At 37.3% G+C, this 17,778-nt stretch overlaps 1 protein-coding gene across 1 annotated transcript in view; it reads left to right on the plus strand.

Moving 5' to 3' along the window:
- The window catches only part of LOC134529144 (uncharacterized), a 34,263-nt gene extending 16,803 nt beyond the window's left edge, over positions 1-17,460 (plus strand). Inside the window, exon 5 of the mRNA XM_063362915.1 lies at positions 16,907-17,460. Coding sequence (XP_063218985.1) covers positions 16,907-17,132 — 226 coding nt within the window. The 3' untranslated portion in view covers positions 17,133-17,460. The remainder of the gene's footprint in view (positions 1-16,906) is intronic.
- The last annotated feature ends 318 nt before the right edge of the window (positions 17,461-17,778 follow it).

Below are 17,778 nucleotides of genomic sequence, written 5' to 3' on the forward strand. Positions count from 1 at the left end.
ACACGCCATATCGTTTATCTTGAAATTCTCAATTTTTGAAAATCTGTAATTATTTAGTTAGAGATTAGGAAAAAATTCCATAAATCATCAAAAATTAGTTTGTTAAAATAATTATTGATTCGATATATTTCAGTTTACGGTTCGATTCCCGGCGGGAATAAACAGTAATTTACTGATAAAAAATATAAAACAATTCTTAGTTAACAAATTCAACATTTTTTTAATAAAAAGCTTGATTTCGTTGCAACCACCATCTTGAATCAAGGCGTCAAGGTTGCACTTTTCTTTTCAATCGCCATCTTGAAAATCCGTAATTACTATCCAATTTTAATGGAAAAAATTTAAATTTAAAAACCTAATTTAAAATTTTTAATTACAAACGCACTGATGCCATGAATTATTCGGTTAGAACCCAGTGAGATTAAACGATAAAAAAATGGCAACGGATCCTGCCTCCACAGAAGCCACTGGCAGACTGACTTCCCACCACTAATCCCAAGGCAAATATTACGTCAGCCTGTATGATGTCATGTCAGTCATCTTGTTTCCGTCTGTTGAAGACCGCCATATTGGATCCAACATATGGTTTTCTTCCACTAGAGTGCGCTGCCATCATATTAGTTGAATTTTTGCCTGCTAGAATGGGGTACACGTCGTTTGTCCTAAAATCGTTTGTCCTAAAGCGTTTATCCTAATTTCGTTTGTCCTAAAAATTAGGACAAACGACTTTAGGACAAACGACATTAGGACAAACGACTTTAGGACAAACGACTTTAGGACAAACGAATTTTAGGACAAACGACGGAACAGCTTCAAAATATTTTTACTCTGAGTTTTAGGACAAACGACTTTAGGACAAACGACATTAGGACAAACGACTTTAGGACAAACGACTTTAGGACAAACGACTTTTAGGACAAACGACGGTTCCAGTATCGATAAATCCTTACTCTGAGTTTTAGGACAAACGACTTTAGGACAAAAGACATTAGGACAAACGACTTTAGGACAAACGACATTAGGATAAACGACTTTAGGACAAACGACATTAGGACAAACGACTTTAGGACAAACGACATTAGGACAAACGACTTTAGGACAAACAACTTTAGGACAAACGACTTTTAGGAGAAATGATTTTAGGACAAACAACATTATGAAAAACCAAGTTAGGACAAATGACTTTAGGACAAAAACCTTGAGTCAAACTATTTTATTTAAAAACCACAGAGCATGTGAGAACTTACAGTAAAAGAAAACGTTTGAAAAAAAAAATGTTATATACTGGGGAAATACTATACATTCTATGTAAAAAAAATTCAGCGTTTACGATCGTTACAATTTTTAGACATCTAGGAATGGACGACTGCGGTTTCAACGACCTAAATCTGTTTTTTTTTTTATTTTGCCATCTTGGATCCGCCATATTTAAATAGAGCGCCCCACTCATTATAATGAAATTTTCGTCATGACCGCCATATTGAATTTTTCTGTTCCACTGGAGGCCGCCATCTTGGATGCCGTCGACTTTGTTTCTGTTCTTTGTTCCTAGATAGCGCCAGCAACGCTCTTGATTTTTTTTGTTCTTCTGGAGGCCGCCATCTTGGATACCGTTGACTTTGTTTCTGCTGTTTGTTCCTAGAGAGCGCCAGCCTAGCTCTTTATTTTATTTTATTTTTGTTCTTCTGGATTCCACCATCTTGGATACCATTGACTTTGTTTCTGCTGTTTGTTCATAGAGAGCGCCAGCGTCTCTCTTATTCATCACATAAGGTCGATGTTCCATTACCTACCATAGCTATTATGGTCCTTATCGACATAAAAATTTAAATTTTTTAACAAAATACATTAGAAGTGCTGTGATTCGAACCATTGCAGCTCTGATCTCTAAGTTGGGTAACATACACCTTTAACCGCACGGCCATCGAGACATTTACCAAACTGAGAATAAAATAAGGGATATATAAAAATAACATGCATATTCGTACATGTAATTTTTTTGATTTGAAGTAATAATATCACCACCTGTTCGAGACAGAACCACCATCATGTATTAAGACGTAACTGAAACAATTATCGTTACGGTCACAATCTTGAATATCCGTAATTGTTTTGTTAGAAAATCGGGAAAAAATTTAAAAATCATTAAAAAATTAATCAATCGAATTCAATAGTAAAAACCTTAAAAAAACACTGTTGCACTTTTCGTTACAGTCGCATTCTTGAAAATACATAATTTTAATGCTAGAGATTCGAGAAAAAAAAATTACTTATTAGAATACTGATTAATTAGTTCGATTCCTGTCCTTGATTCGAAACTATTAGAGCAAAAAAAAACAGATCCTTCCTCCACAGAAGCCACCTACAGACTGATCTCCGCCACCAATAGCAAGGTATATATATATATATATCGTCAGCTGGTATGACGACATGTCTGTCATCTTGTCTTCATCCGCTGGAGACCACCATCTTGTTTTCGTCTGCTAGAGTGTGCTGATACCATGTTAGTATAATATTCTGTTCACCATAACTTTATCCTCAACTGTTGGATTGCACTTTGACCTTGACCTTGAAATTAGACCTTGAACCTTGAAATTTGATTTTACCTTAACGACCATCATGGATCCGCCATTTTGCGTTCAGTACATGCTACCAGGAGCTACCACCTGCTAGAGGTCAATGCCACCATCTTGTTTTCGTCTGCTGGAGGAAACCATCTTGTGCGTGTACTCGTCTTATAGAGTACATTACCATCATACTTGTCTAAGTTTTACCCACTAGAGTGCAGTAATCATTTATTATTACTGAAGTGCCTTCCATCTTGAAATTTGGGCGCCATCTTGGAATCGTGTAATTATTTAGCTAGAAATTCTGGAAAAAATTCCAAAATTCATCAAAAAAGTCACTCATTAAAGTAATGATTGATTATATCAATTCCTGTTCTTGGTTCATCCTTGGATGATGCAAAAAAATAATTTTATGTAAAAAATTATTATTATAATAATTATAATCAAAGTCCTAAAAGAGACTTAAAATCATATATTACCATCAACCTTTAAACCATTACGACCGCCATTTTAGATATTTGTATTTATTGACTTATTAGTACGGGAAAAATTCCAAAATTCACCGAAAAAATCACACATTATTTTACATAATGAATCGAAACTTTCTTCGATCTATGAACGAAGCTGAAAAAAAAATTTAATTTAAATACCAGAAAAATGTCAGGTTCGAGAAATAAAACACAGCAAGTTCTTTTACAAACATATTATTTATTACATAATTTCTATCCTACTAAAGGATCACTTGCGAAAGCCAGCAATCTTATAAACATTTAGCCCTGCATAGACATGAAACGACTAATTCTTAGCTCCAACAGCTCCAACTGCTCCAAATGCTCTAACAGCTCCAACAGCTCCAGAGGCTCCAAATGCTCCAAATGCTCCAAAAGCTCCAACAGCTCCAAATGCTACAAGAGCTCCAAATGCACCAAATGCTCCAAATGCTCCAACAGCTCCAAATGCTCCAAATGCTCCAAATGCTCCAACAGCTCCAAATGCTCCAAATGCTCCAACAGCTCCAAATGCTCCAAAAACTCCAACAGCTCCAAATGCTTCAAATGCTCCAACAGCTCCAATTACACCAACAGCTCCAAATGCTCCAACTGATTTCAATTACTTTTTTTTTTATCGAACTTGACATGATTACATGCATGACTTTATTAGTATAATTTGGATGTCAGTGGTGACTTTTTTACACCTTTTAGTTATAAATTTATTTAGAAATGAGCTTTCGAGAAATGATAAAATACATTTTTAAAAAATCTTAATTTTTCTTCAAGTTTATACACATGCAATTAATGGAAACCATTATTTTATGTAGCCAGCTTCCCTCAGTTCTTTAAGTATGAAGGATATTTCTTTGATGCTCGAATAGTTTCCTGCACAAAGCGAACCATGTAGAAGTCTTAGCCTGTCAACCAATATGTTAGGATCTTCCCATGAGGTATAATCAATCTCTCTGCTACGTTTATCTTCCTTGTATGTTTATAATAAATATGATTATCCCTGGTGTCTTCTGTTTCAACACCAACCACAAGGTCACTTTCGTCATCAAACCAGTGATTATCACAAGCTTGATTAGGATAATTTATTTTGTGCCGGAAATTAGGCATTTCGTCACCTTTTTTTTTAATTTTTCTATAATTTTAAATTTTATTTTGGAAATCTTATTTTTTTTTAATTTATCTGGTTGTTAAGGGAGTGATTTACTCTTTGTTAGGCCGGTGTACGCCATGTGTTTAAACTTTGTGCCAGTGGACCGAAGACCCCTTTCCCAGGGGGCCTATCTGATATTTTGCTGTCAAATGTGGACGTGGGCAGCCCAGTTGAAATTTCTGTCGCTTGCAGTCACGTCCCGAGTTTGTAATTTTATTTCTCTTCATGACCAAAATTGCATAGAGCAGCTTCTGGGCTGCAAGCTGCTACTTCTTAGAGGCCTGCTGAGAATAGCAAGTCTCGTCACGAATGGGTCTGCAGTAGACCTGTGTTCCCACCTTAGTGGCTATTTCTGTCCCCCCTTCCTCTCACTCCACGTCACCTTAGTTCTGAGAAATCAAGTCGGGAGCAGTGACCTGACGTGAACTTAGCCAATACGATGGGCTATTTCAAGGACTTTCTCCCTGGTCTTACAGAGACGTCCACGACATCTAGCGGCAGAAAAAGTAACCGCGGGCCTGGTCGCCAGCGTGTATAGCACACCCTCGTGACACCTGGTGGCAAGTCAGCTCACCGCCTCAATTAGTTCCACTTTACGCCGCTAGAAAGCAGCGTCGCAGCGCCATAAGGCACTATGTTTCTTCTCGCGGCCTGTAGAAATCGATTGTTTGTTGCCTTCTGTACTTGCCGGTAGAGAGTGTACATGTCTGTGTTCTTGTCACGACCGCCACGGACTCCTTCGCATATTTTCGGCCATGAGCCGAACCTTCCCCCTCTTTTTTCCTAGGGCCGACCACCCGATTTAATTAGTAGCTATGACCGTCATCGCCAGGACTCAGTACTCTGACCTCGGCTACTGACCACTTCTTCTCGGCATCCTCTGCGCTAAGAGGCTTTTCGCAGGAACGGCGATTTTCGGTTGCATAAAAGATGTATTCAGTTGCTTAAGGGATGTGATCCCATTTGTACAGTATCCAGGCAGATGTAGTTTTTAGAAAAAGTCATGTGTAGTTAAAAATTTTATTTTTTTTATTCTTTAAAAATTTGTTTTCCTAACGCGCTTCTCGATTTCTCGGTGCACATCATCCTGATGTCGGCGCGAGACACCTCGGAGGCCCTGTTTCCACACCCTGTTTGGTGAGTAATCCGTTTTTTCCCCCTACCCATACTACCGTTTGTTGGCCTTTCGCGCTGACTGTGTATGACTGTCTGGAAGCAGGTCTAATTCGTTTTGAATTTGACTTGTGTTTCAGACAGGGTCCAAGTTTCTGGAGAGAGAAATTGCTCCCCGCATGATCTTCGGGACCTGCAGCTGATTTCCCACTTTAGAAGAGTTTTCCTCTCGGTCCGACGTCATCCTGGGAAGACCTGGGTGATATGAGCTATACATATTTTTCGCTTGCATAGAAGGAATAAATTCATTAAAAAGATACCAGCGAGCAGTGCTTTAAGAACGTAATCCTCAAGAACATGTAAAATCAAGGAAACTAATATAAATGTAATCGTTGGGAGAATCAAATTTTGGTGCTATACTTGAAATTTTTTTAATGTAATCATTTGTTTGTTAAGGTGTAATATGTATTGTTTTAAATAATGTAGCGGCTCCCCCTTAACTTTGTTAATTTAATCCTCAAGAACATGTAAAATCAAGGAAACTAATATATATGTAATCGCTGGGAGAATCATATTTTGGTGCTATTCTTGAAATTTTTTTAATGTAATCATTTGTTTCTTAAGGTGTAATATGTATTGTTTTAAATAATGTAGGGGCTCCCCCTTAACTTTGTTAATTACTAAGATCTTTATTATCATGTCGAAATAATGCTAAAACAAAACCTCTTAATAATAAACCAGGAAAACCTATAGACCAAATTATTTATATAGTGTATATATTTATCATATACCTTCTTCTACATAACGATCCACGAACTCCCAAGTTACTAGAGTGCAGGGAGTGTATATTTGGTCTTGTTCACCGCCTCGTGTCCCCTCTGGTAATTAACTTTAATTTTCTTAATATTTTGCCCAGCAGTTTCCAAGGTGTTTTTAATTAATTTAAAATAATATATTTTTTGGGCACGAAGGGCTTTACAATTTTATTACGTCATTTCCATCGTTTTGATCTCAAGCCACCATCACTGTCTTCGCTCTTGACCACTTTAGGTGCTTCAGCACAGTACTCAATTATGACAGCATCACAAGCTTGATCAGGAAATTAATTTTATTTCGTCGTTTCCATCGGTTTTGTCTCAAGCCACCATCACAGTTTTCGCTCTTGCATGATTAAGGTGCTTCAGCACAGTACTCGTTCATGTCAGCATCACAAGCTTGATCAGGATAATTTATTTTATTACGATGTTTCCATCGTTTTGGTCTCAGGCCGCCATCACAGTCTTCGATCTTGACCGCTTTAGGTGCTTCAGCACAGTACTCAATCATGTCAGCCTTAGATTTGTCAGCACAGTCATCGATCATGTCAGCCTCAGATATGTCACCACAATCTTCAATCATGTCAGCTTCAGATGTTTCATCACAGTCTTCGGTCTTGTCAGCTTCAGGTGGTTCTCCATCTTTCACATTTTCATGGAGACGACTAGAAATTGATGTAAATATATTTTCATTTCTAATGAGGTTTCTACTTTCTTCGTTTTTTTTTTAATTATTGTCTTGATATATATCAGTATTTTTAGCATTTGCTTTTTTACATTATTCATAATCATTATTGTCGTCTAATATTCTGCCTTCGTTCCTCTTCCACGATGTTGGAGCACAGTCTTTGTTATCTTTATTCATCTTAGTTGTACAGTTCTTGCAATGTCTATCCAAGTAATATCTTCAACCAAAGGATTTATGACACTGACTGCAATTATATGGTTTTTGACAAGGACCCAAATTATACTCCTTCTCTCATGTCGTTTAGCATTCTTTCTCAAGGTAAACACCTTGCTGCAGTATCTACAGTGATGTCGTTTTGATACAGCTACAGGCAACGAACCAGGGTACATGTTAGATTCTGTGACTAATGGCAGATGCAAACTAAGAGTTTTAAATTAAAACCATTACTTAAATAGAATTTATTAAATAATTCGTCAGCGAGAGTTAAATTATATCATGCAAAAGTACTGGTTGTAAGTAGTTATTCTTTTCAACAACAGATGATGCCACGTGTTGCTGCAGGTAAATAATATTTATTTCTTTTATGCGGGATGCGGATGTTCACTAACGATCGCAAAAGAAGGATGGCTTTGCTAGACTCCAAGGAGAAGGAAGTTTGTTCATCCAATTAGTGTTTCTCAGATTTCTCAGGGCATATTATTATTTGACTGAATAATGATTTTTTTAAATTCCACCTGATAAAAATATTGCAAGTGGTGATTTAGTAGCAGAAATTCACTAATTAAATTTAACCTTGAATATAATGACATGTCTCATCAAGAGTTAAACTCCTTCATGGAGAGATCGGTTTCTCATAAATAACCAGAAGCACTTGGAGAAATCACAGGAATGATCGCAAGCACACGGAAAAAACCATCACAATATTGACAAGAATAATTAGGAGAACACGGAGAACACCATCGAAATATTGACAACGATAATCGGGAGCACACAGAAAAAACCACCACACATTTTCTTTCATAAATTACAAAAAAAAAAAAAAAATACATAACATACAAAAACTGATTCTGGCTTGGACTAGAACTCTATTTTTGCTCAATAATGAGAAGTTCATAAGCTAGCAGAATTAGTTTTTTTGTATTTTGTAATTTTTGTTTAATTTTTTTTGTAATTTATCAAAGAAAATGTGTGGTGGTTTTCTCCGTGTGCTCCCGATTATCCATGTCAATATTATGATGGTTATCTCCATGTGCTCCTAATTATTCTTGTCAATATTTTGATGGTTTTTTTTTCCGTGTGCTTGCGATCATTCCTGTGGTTTCTCCAAGTGCTTCTGGTTATTTCTGAGAAACCGATCTCTCCATGAAGGAGTTTTACTTTTAATGAGACATGTCATTATATTTAAGGTTAAATTTAATTAGTGAATTTCTGCTACTAAATCACCACTTGCAATAATTTTATCAGGTGGAATTTAAAAAAATCATTATTCAGTCAAATAATAATATCCCCTGAGAAATATGAGAAACACTAACTGGATAAACAAACTTCCTTCTCCTTGGAGTCTAGCAAAGCCATCCTTCTTTTGCAATCGTTAGTGAACATCCGCATCCCGCATAAAAGAAATAAATATTATTTACCTGCAGCAACACGTGGCATCATCTGTTGTTGAAAAGAATAACTACTTACAACCAGTACTTTTGCATGATATAATTTAACTCTCGCTGACGAAATATTTAATAAATTTTATTTAAGTAATGGTTTTAATTTAAAACTCTTAGTTTGCATCTGCCATTAGTCACAGAATCTAACATGTACCCTGGTTCGTTGCCTGTAGCTGTATCAAAAAGACATCACTGTAGATACTGCAGCAAGGTGTTTACCTTGAGAAAGAATACTAAACGACATGAGAGAAGGAGTATAATTTGGGTCCTTGTTAAAAACCATATAATTGAAGTCAGTGTCATAAATCCTTTGGTTGAAGATATTACTTGGATAGACATTGCAAGAACTGTACAACTAAGATGAATAAAGATAACGAAGACTGTGCTCCAACATCGTGGAAGAGGAACGAAGGCAGAATATTAGACGACAATAATGATTATGAAGAATGTAAAAAAGCTAATGCTAAAAATACTGATATATATCAAGACAATAATTTCAAAAAAAACTAGAAAGTAGAAATCTCATTAGAAATGAAAATATATTTACATCAATATATAGACATCTCCATGAAAATGTGAAAGATGGAGAACCACCTGAAGCTGACAAGACTGAAGAATGTGATGAAACATCTGAAGCTGACATGATTGAAGATTGTGGTGACATATCTGAGGCTGACATGATCGATGACTGTGCTGACAAATCTAAGGCTGACATGAATGAGTACTGTGCTGAAGCACCTAAATCATGCAAGAGCGAAGACTGTGATGGTGGCTTGAGACCAAAACGATGGAAATCGCGAAATAAAATTAATTTCCTGATCAAGCTTGTGATGCTGTCATAATTGAGTACTGTGCTGAAGCACCTAAAGCGGTCAAGAGCGAAGACAGTGATGGTGGCTTGAGATCAAAACGATGGAAATGACGTAATAAAATTGTAAAGCCCCTCGTGCCCAAAAAATATATTATTTTAAATTAATTAAAAACACCTTGGAAACTGCTGGGCAAAATATTAAGAAAATTAAAGTTAATTACCAGAGGGGATACGAGGCGGTGAACAAGACCAAATTTACACTCCCTGCACTCTAGTAACTTGGGAGTTCGTGGATCGTTATGTAGAAGAAGGTATATGATAAATAAATACACTATATAAATAATTTGGACTATAGGTTTTCTTGGTTTATTATTAAGAGGCTTTGTTTTAGTATTATTTCGACATGATAATAAAGATCTTAGTAATTAACAAAGTTAAGGGGGAGCCCCTACATTATTTAAAACAATGCATATTACACCTTAACAAACAAATGATTACATTAACAAAATTTCAAATATAGCACCAATATTTGATTCACCCAACGATTACATATATATTAGTTTCCTTGATTTTACATGTTTTTGAGGATTACGTTCTTAAAGCACTGCTCGCTGGTATCTTTTTAATGAATTTAGTTCCTTCTATGCAAGCGGAAAATATATATAGCTCATATCACCCAGGTCTTCCCAGGATGATGTCGGACCGAGAGGAAAACTCTTCTAAAGGGGGATATCAGCTGGAGGTCCCGAAGATCATGCGGGGAGCAATTTCTCTCCCCAGAAACTTGGACCCTGTCTGAAACACAAGTCAAATTCAAAACGAATTAGACCTGCTTCCAGACAGTCATACACAGTCGGCGCGAAAGGCCAACAAACGGGAATATGGGGAGGAAAAAAAACGGATTACTCACCAAACAGGGTGTGGAAACAGGGCCTCCGAGGTGTCTCGCGCCGACATCAGGATGCCGCGCACCGAGAAATCGCGGATATGCGTTAGGAAAACAAATTTTTAAAGAATAAAAAAAAATTTTTTAACTACACATGACTTTTTCTAAAAACTACATCTGCCTGGATACTGTACAATTGGGATCACATCCCTTAAGCAACTGACTACATCTTTTATGCAACCGAAAATCGCCGTTCCCGCGAAAAGCCTCTTAGCGCAGAGGACGCCGAGAAGAAGTGGTCAGCAGCCGAGGTCAGAGTACTGAGTCCTGGCGATGACAGTCAAAGCTACTAATTAAATCGGGTGGTCGGCCCTAGGAAAAAAGAGGGGGAAGGTTCGGCTCATGACCGAATACATGCGAAGGAGTCCAAGGTGGTCGTGACAAGAACACAGACATGCGCACTCTCTACCGGCAAGTACAGAAGGCAACAAACAATCGACTTCTACAGGCCGCGATAAGAAACATTGTGCCTTATGGCGCTGCGGTGATGCTTTCTAGCGGCGTAAAGTGGAAATAATTGAGGCGGTGAGCTGACTTGCCACCAGGTGTCACGAGGGTGTGCTCTACATGCTGGCGACCAGGCCCGCGGTTACTTTTTCTGCCGCTAGATGTCGTGGACGTCTCTGTAAGACCAGGGAGAAAGTCCTTGAAATAGCCCATCGTATTGGCTAAGTTCACGTCAGGTCACTGCTCCCGACTTGATTTCTCAGAACAAATGTGAGGTGGAGTGAGAGGAAGGGGGGACAGAAATAGCCACTAAGGTGGGAACACAGGTCCACTGGAGACCCATTCGTGACGAGACTTGCTATTCTCAGCAGGCCTCTAAGAAGTAGCAGCTTGCAGCCCAGAAGCTGCTCTATGCAATTTTGGTCATGAAGAGAAATAAAATTATAAACTCGGGACGTGACTGCAAGCGAGAGAAATTTCAACTGGGCTGCCCACGTCCACATTTGACTGCAAAATATCAGATAGGCCCCCTGGGAAAGGGGTCTTCGGTCCACTGGCACAAAGTTTAAACACATGGCGTACACCGGCCTAACAAAGAGTAAAGCACCCCCTTAGCAACCAGATAAATAAATAAAAAATAAGATTTACAAAAAAATAATTAAAATTATAGAAAAATTAACAAAAAGGTGACGAAATGCCTAATTTCCAGCACAAAATAAATTATCCTAATCAAGCTTGTGATAATCACTGGTTCGATGACGAAAGTGACCTTGTGGTTGGTGTTGAAACAGATGACACCAGGGATAATCATATTTATTATAAACATACAAGGAAGATGAACGTAGCAGAGATATTGATTATACCTCATGGGAAGATCCTAACATATTGGTTGACAGGCTAAGACTTCTACATGGTTCGCTTTGTGCAGGAAACTATTCAAGCATCAAAGAAATATCCTTCATACTTAAAGAACTGAGGGAAGCTGGCTACATAAAATAATGGTTTCCATTAATTGCATGTGTATAAACTTGAAGAAAAATTAAGATTTTTTAAAAATGTATTTTATCATTTCTCGAAAGCTCATTTCTAAATAAATTTATAACTAAAAGGTGTAAAAAAGTCACCACTGACATCCAAAATGTATACTAATAAAGTCATGCATGTAATCATGTCAAGTTCGATAAAAAAAAAGTAATTGAAATCAGTTGGAGCATTTGGAGGATATGGAGCTGTTGGTGTAATTGGAGCTGTTGGAGCATTTAAAGCATTTGGAGCTGTTCGAGCATTTAGAGCATTTGGAGCATTTGTAGATGATGGAGCATTTGTAGCATTTGGAGCCTTTGTAGCATTTGGAGCTGTTGGAGCATTTGTAGCATTTGGAGCCTCTGGAGCTGTTGGAGCTGTTAGAGCATTTGGAGCAGTTGGAGCTGTTGGATCTAAGAACTAGTCGTTTCTCGTCTATGCAGGGCTAAATGTTTATAAGTTTGCTGGCTTTCGCAAGTTATCCTTTAGTAGGATAGAAATTATGTGATAAATATTATGTTTGTAAAAGAACTTGCGGTGTTTTATTTCTTGAACCTGACATTTTTTCTGGTAGTAAAATTAAATTTATTTTCAGCTTCGTTCATATATCGAAGAAAGTTTTGATTCAATATGTAAAATAATGTGTGATCTTTCCGTGAATTTTTTAATTTTTCCCGAACTAATAAGTCAATAAATACAAATATCTAAAATGGCGGTCGTAATGGTTTAAAGGATGATGGTAATATATGATTTTAAGTCTCTTTTAGGACTTTGATAATAATTTATTATAATTATTATTTTTTACATAAATTTTTTTTTTGCATCATCCAAGTATGAACCAAGAACAGGAATTGATATAATCAATCATTACTTTAATGAGTGAATTTTTTGATGAATTTTGGAATTTTTTCCAGAATTTCTAGCTAAATAATTACACAATTCCAAGATGGCGCCCAAATTTCAAGATGGCAGGCACTTCAGTAATAATAAATGATTACTGCACTCTAGCTGTTAAAACTTAGACAAGTATGATGGTAATGTACTCTATAAGACGAGTACACGCACAAGATGGTGTCCTCCAGCAGACGAAAACAAGATGGTGGCTATGACCTCTAGCAGGTGGTAGCTCCTGGTAGCATTTACTGAACGCAAAATGGCGGATCCATGATGGTCGTTAAGGTAAAATCAAATTTAAAGGTTCAAGGTCAAATTTCAAGGTCAAGGTCAAAGTGCAATGCTAACAGTTGAGGACAAAGTTATGGTGAACAGAATATTATACTAACATGGTATCAGCACACTCTAGCAGACGAAAACAAGATGGTGGTCTCCAGCGGATGAAGACAAGATGGCGGACATGTCGTCATACCAGCTGACGATATATATATACCTTGCTATTGGTGGCGGAGATCAGTCTGTAGGTGGCTTCTGTGGAGGAAGGATCTGTTTTTTTTGCGCTAATAGTTTCGAATCAAGGACAGGAATCGAACTAATTAATCAGTATTCTAATAAGTAATTTTTTTTCTCGAATCTCTAGCATTAAAATTATGTATTTTCAAGATGGCGACCGTAACGAAAAGTGCAACGGTGTTTTTTTAAGATTTTTATTATTGAATTCGATTGATTAATTTTTTAATGATTTTTAAATTTTTTCCCGATTTTCAAACAAAACAATTACGGATATTCAAGATTGTAACTGTAACGATAATTGTTACAGTTACAATACATGATGGTGGTTCTGTCTCGAACAGGTGGTGCTATTATTACTTCAAATCAAATAAATTACAAGTCCGAATATGCATGTTATTTTTATATATGCCTTTTTTTATTATCAGTTTGGTATATGTCTCGATGGCCGTGCGGTTAAAGGCGTATGTTATCCAACCTAGAGATCAGAGCTGCAATGGTTCGAATCACAGCACTTCCAATGTATTTTGTTAAAAAAAATTTAAATTTAATATGTCGATAAGGACCATAATAGCTATGGGAGGTAATGGAACATCGACCTTATGTGATGAATCAGAGAGACGCTGGCGCTCTCTATGAACAAACAGCATAAATAAAGTCCTTGGTATCCAATATGGTGACCTCCAGAAGAACAAAAAAAAAATTTAGAGCTAGGCTGGCGCTCTCTAGGAACAAACAACAGAAACAAAGTCAACGGTATCCAAGATGGCGGCCTCCAGAAGAACAAAAAAAATCAAGAGCGTTGCTGGCGCTGTCTAGGAACAAAGAACAGAAACAAAGTCGACGGCATCCAAGATGGCGGCCTCCAGTGGAACAGAAAAATTCAATATGGCGGTCATGACGAAAATTTCATCATAATGAGTGTGGCGGTCTATTTAAATATGGCGGATCCAAGATGGCAAAATAAAATAATAAAAAACAGATTTAGGTCGTTGAAACCGTAGTCGTCCATTCCTAGATGTCTAAAAATTGTAACGATCGTAAACGCTGAATTTTTTTTACATAGAATGTAAAGTATTTCCCCAGTATATAACATTATTTTTTCAAACGTTTTCTTTTACTGTAAGTTCTCACATGCTCTGTGGTTTTTAAATAAAATAGTTTGACTCAAAGTTTTTTGTCCTAAAGTCATTTGTCCTAACTTGGTTTTTCATAATGTCGTTTGTCCTAAAATCGTTTGTCCTAAAATCATTTGTCCTAAAAGTCGTATGTCCTAAAGTCGTTTGTCCTAAAGTCGTTTGTCCTAATGTCGTTTGTCCTAAAGTCGTTTATCCTAGTGTCGTTTGTCCTAAAGTCGTTTGTCCTAATGCCGTTTGTCCTAAAGTCGTTTGTCCTGAAACTCAGAGTAAGGATTTATCGATACTGGAACCGTCGTTTGTCCTAAAAGTCGTTTGTCCTAAAGTCGTTTGTCCTAAAGTCGTTTGTCCTAATGTCGTTTGTCCTAAAGTCGTTTGTCTTAAAACTCAGAGTAAAAATATTTTGAAGCTGTTCCGTCGTTTGTCCTAAAATTCGTTTGTCCTAAAGTCGTTTGTCCTAAAGTCGTTTGTCCTAACGTCGTTTGTCCTAAAGTCGTTTGTCCTAATTTTTAGGACAAACGAAATCAGGATAAACGCTTTAAGACAAACGATTTTAGGACAAACGCCGCACCCCCCTAGAATGCTGTATTCATTTATGAAAATACAGTAAACTGTCACGGTATCCGCCATATTATTGGCCGTCTAGGCCCCTATCTTGAAAATCGGGAATTATTTATCATTACATTATGGAAAATTAAAAAAAAACATAAAAAAAACACTTGTTTAAATAGTGATTGGTTGTTATTTAACTGATGCAAAAAAAACAAACTTCATTAAAATTACCAAAAGAAAGTGACAGGTTCGACAAAAAAACTACCAAGTTACAAAGAATTATTACAGAAAAGTCTTGGAAGGCCTTATAGCCTCCGAGGTGAAGAGTCATCAGGATTCCTGACTTAACATTCGAAGCTTCAAGAACAATGGTGGGTTAGTTACACCACTTCACGCAGATGGGGCTCCAAGAACGGGCCGAACCCTCGAGAGACACAGAGATTTCTTCTGGCTCAATGGGAAAGCACTGGGGAAAAGGAAAGTGGGTAGCGAGACGTCGCTGCTAATCAAATTAGGCGTGTACCGGTAATAAATGTTACTTCCATCGCACCCCACCTGCAGGCAGGCACGCGGGATGGCTGACAAGTTTCTTCGCTAGAGTCCTCGTAACAATATTAACATCCAAACCTTTCAGGAGATTAACACTATAACCAATAAAATATTCGTTTAAACTTTAATATGATTTAGAAGTGTCACCATATGGTGAGTTGTGCAACTCCCCTAATTAGACTCTAAAATTAAAATAGTGTAAACTAGACCAAATCATACAAATTTGAATTTAAAAAAATCTGTCATCACAGTTGCAATTAAATCTTGAATTTCAACACATCGTTTCAATAAACATAAGTTCACCTTTTTAATTACGATTTCTCCGATATCACAGTGAATTCTCTCCTACCTTAAGGGCACCGTCTCGTCTGCCCGGGCACACATTCGATGTGCAGCTCTTCAAGAAAAGCAACGCGAATTCAAAACTACTCAAGACATCCGATTGGGATCTGTTTACGAAAAACATATAATAATTTGCTGAGGGCCGAAAAGTACTTTTAATTTCGGATTAAATTTTTTAACTGTATTTTTAGAACAGTTAAAATGGCTAAAAGCCACGTTTTCGGAGTAATTTATAGGCATAAGACAACCAGTAGAGATTCTTGAAAGCACGTAAGGGACTTTCATCACACCTTTATTTTCATTTCTCCGCCATATAATGTTACGGTTACCACTCAAATTTCACAGTTGTCCTATGGACGACGAGAAGACTGCGCGCCATTTCGGAGCCTTGCGCTTAGAGGCGACACAGCGCTAGAAGCACCAGCCAGCGTAGCGCTTATCATCCCGCCTCACTGACACACACACCCCGACCAGACAGGCCCCCTAAGCACGAATAACAAGCGAGTTCCACTGATTTACCACTCTTAAGCTGCTCGTTAAGAGTGATTTGGCCCCACCATCTTGCTTTTCCAATTTTTAAGCCCTAACTTGCAGTACCATTCGACATGAGAATGATCCATACTCCAGGCACATTATAATGTCAACGTACGTGAACAGGTGTGATAATTATATAAGTGGTGTTTGCTCCCTATAAAACAGTCATTTTCCTCCGTCTGTTCCATACTCTTACCTGTTTGTAAACGATTTGTAATAATATATAAACACCTATGGAAGGTAGCCTAATTACTCACATAAGCACACGCAGAACTTCAGTAGTGAGTACCGGGGAACACAGATTACGCATCGCAAGCAAAAACACATTAGTTTTCCTTGTTTTAATATTTTAGGTTATTAATTTATTGTCATGACTGAAGTTCACAAATCTAAGAGAACATAAAAAAATTCTTATTTCAGCATTTAGGTGGCGCAAAGGAGCATTAGGCACATCCGTTGCCTACCCCTATGATTTTTATTTATCATGAAAAAAATTTGGCTTAAAAGCTTCAAATAAAAATATATATATTGCAATTAAAACAAGTTCAAAAAGTTGGGGACAAAAACCTACTTTACTTATTAATTTGATGCTATTTTGCTGAACCAAAAATCACATAACTATTTAGAGAGAATGTCGGAAAAATGGGCTTTTGTTGTGTTTGCAGCTCGCTGCTGGTGTCGATGGCAGCGTGCAACGCGCGGGCGACAAGCACGACTGTGACGTGCCGGCCGCACGAGCGCGCTGTTGCCGAGCTGCTGCACACCTTCTTCTCGGCGACGCGCTGCGGCCTGCGCTGCCCGGGCAGCTCCAGCCCGCCGGCAACATGGCGCCCGGACATGGGGGCCTTGTTCTTCTCCCACGCGGTTGCCTTCTTCTTCCATTTTCGCTAGAGCTCTCCACACCCTCTTCTCGGCGACGCGCTAAGGTCTACGCTGCCCAAGCAGCTCCAGCCTGCGAGATAATCAAGACCAGTAAATGTTAAACCTTTCTAAGCATCAGTTCCTTGGAAGTTACTTTAAAGTGACTACTTAATGTTGCTGCTATTTTAATTAAATATTTGATTTTAATCAGATTGAACATATAACCTACATTTTAAAATATTTTTTTTCTTATGTTTATCACTGCGGTATTGATACTTGTAATTATTTTTAATCATAATGTAATTTTATTAGTAAAATATTCTGTTTATTGAAATAAAGAAACAATATAGGTTGCTTACTAGGTCAGTAAATGGAAATGCTTTCTAAGGAATGAATCAAAAAATATGTTAATCTCCTTGTTACCAGAAAGAATTTTTGATGATAGTAAATGACATATTATTTATTGCTTAAAAGCTCACCAATTTGTCATCCAGAATACCCAATATTACTTGCTTTTCGAAAGACTTTTAGCACAAAATTATCTTCTTAGTGATATATGTTTTACTAACAAAACTAAATAATATCAAATAAAATGTGGATGAGTGCTTCGTAGGCTAATTGTTTACGACATTTAAGCGATTATGAATTATTATAACTTATATAACATTGATTATAA

The sequence above is a fragment of the Bacillus rossius genome, chromosome 2 (assembly GCF_032445375.1).
Source record: "Bacillus rossius redtenbacheri isolate Brsri chromosome 2, Brsri_v3, whole genome shotgun sequence".
NCBI classification, from domain to species: domain Eukaryota; kingdom Metazoa; phylum Arthropoda; class Insecta; order Phasmatodea; family Bacillidae; genus Bacillus; species Bacillus rossius.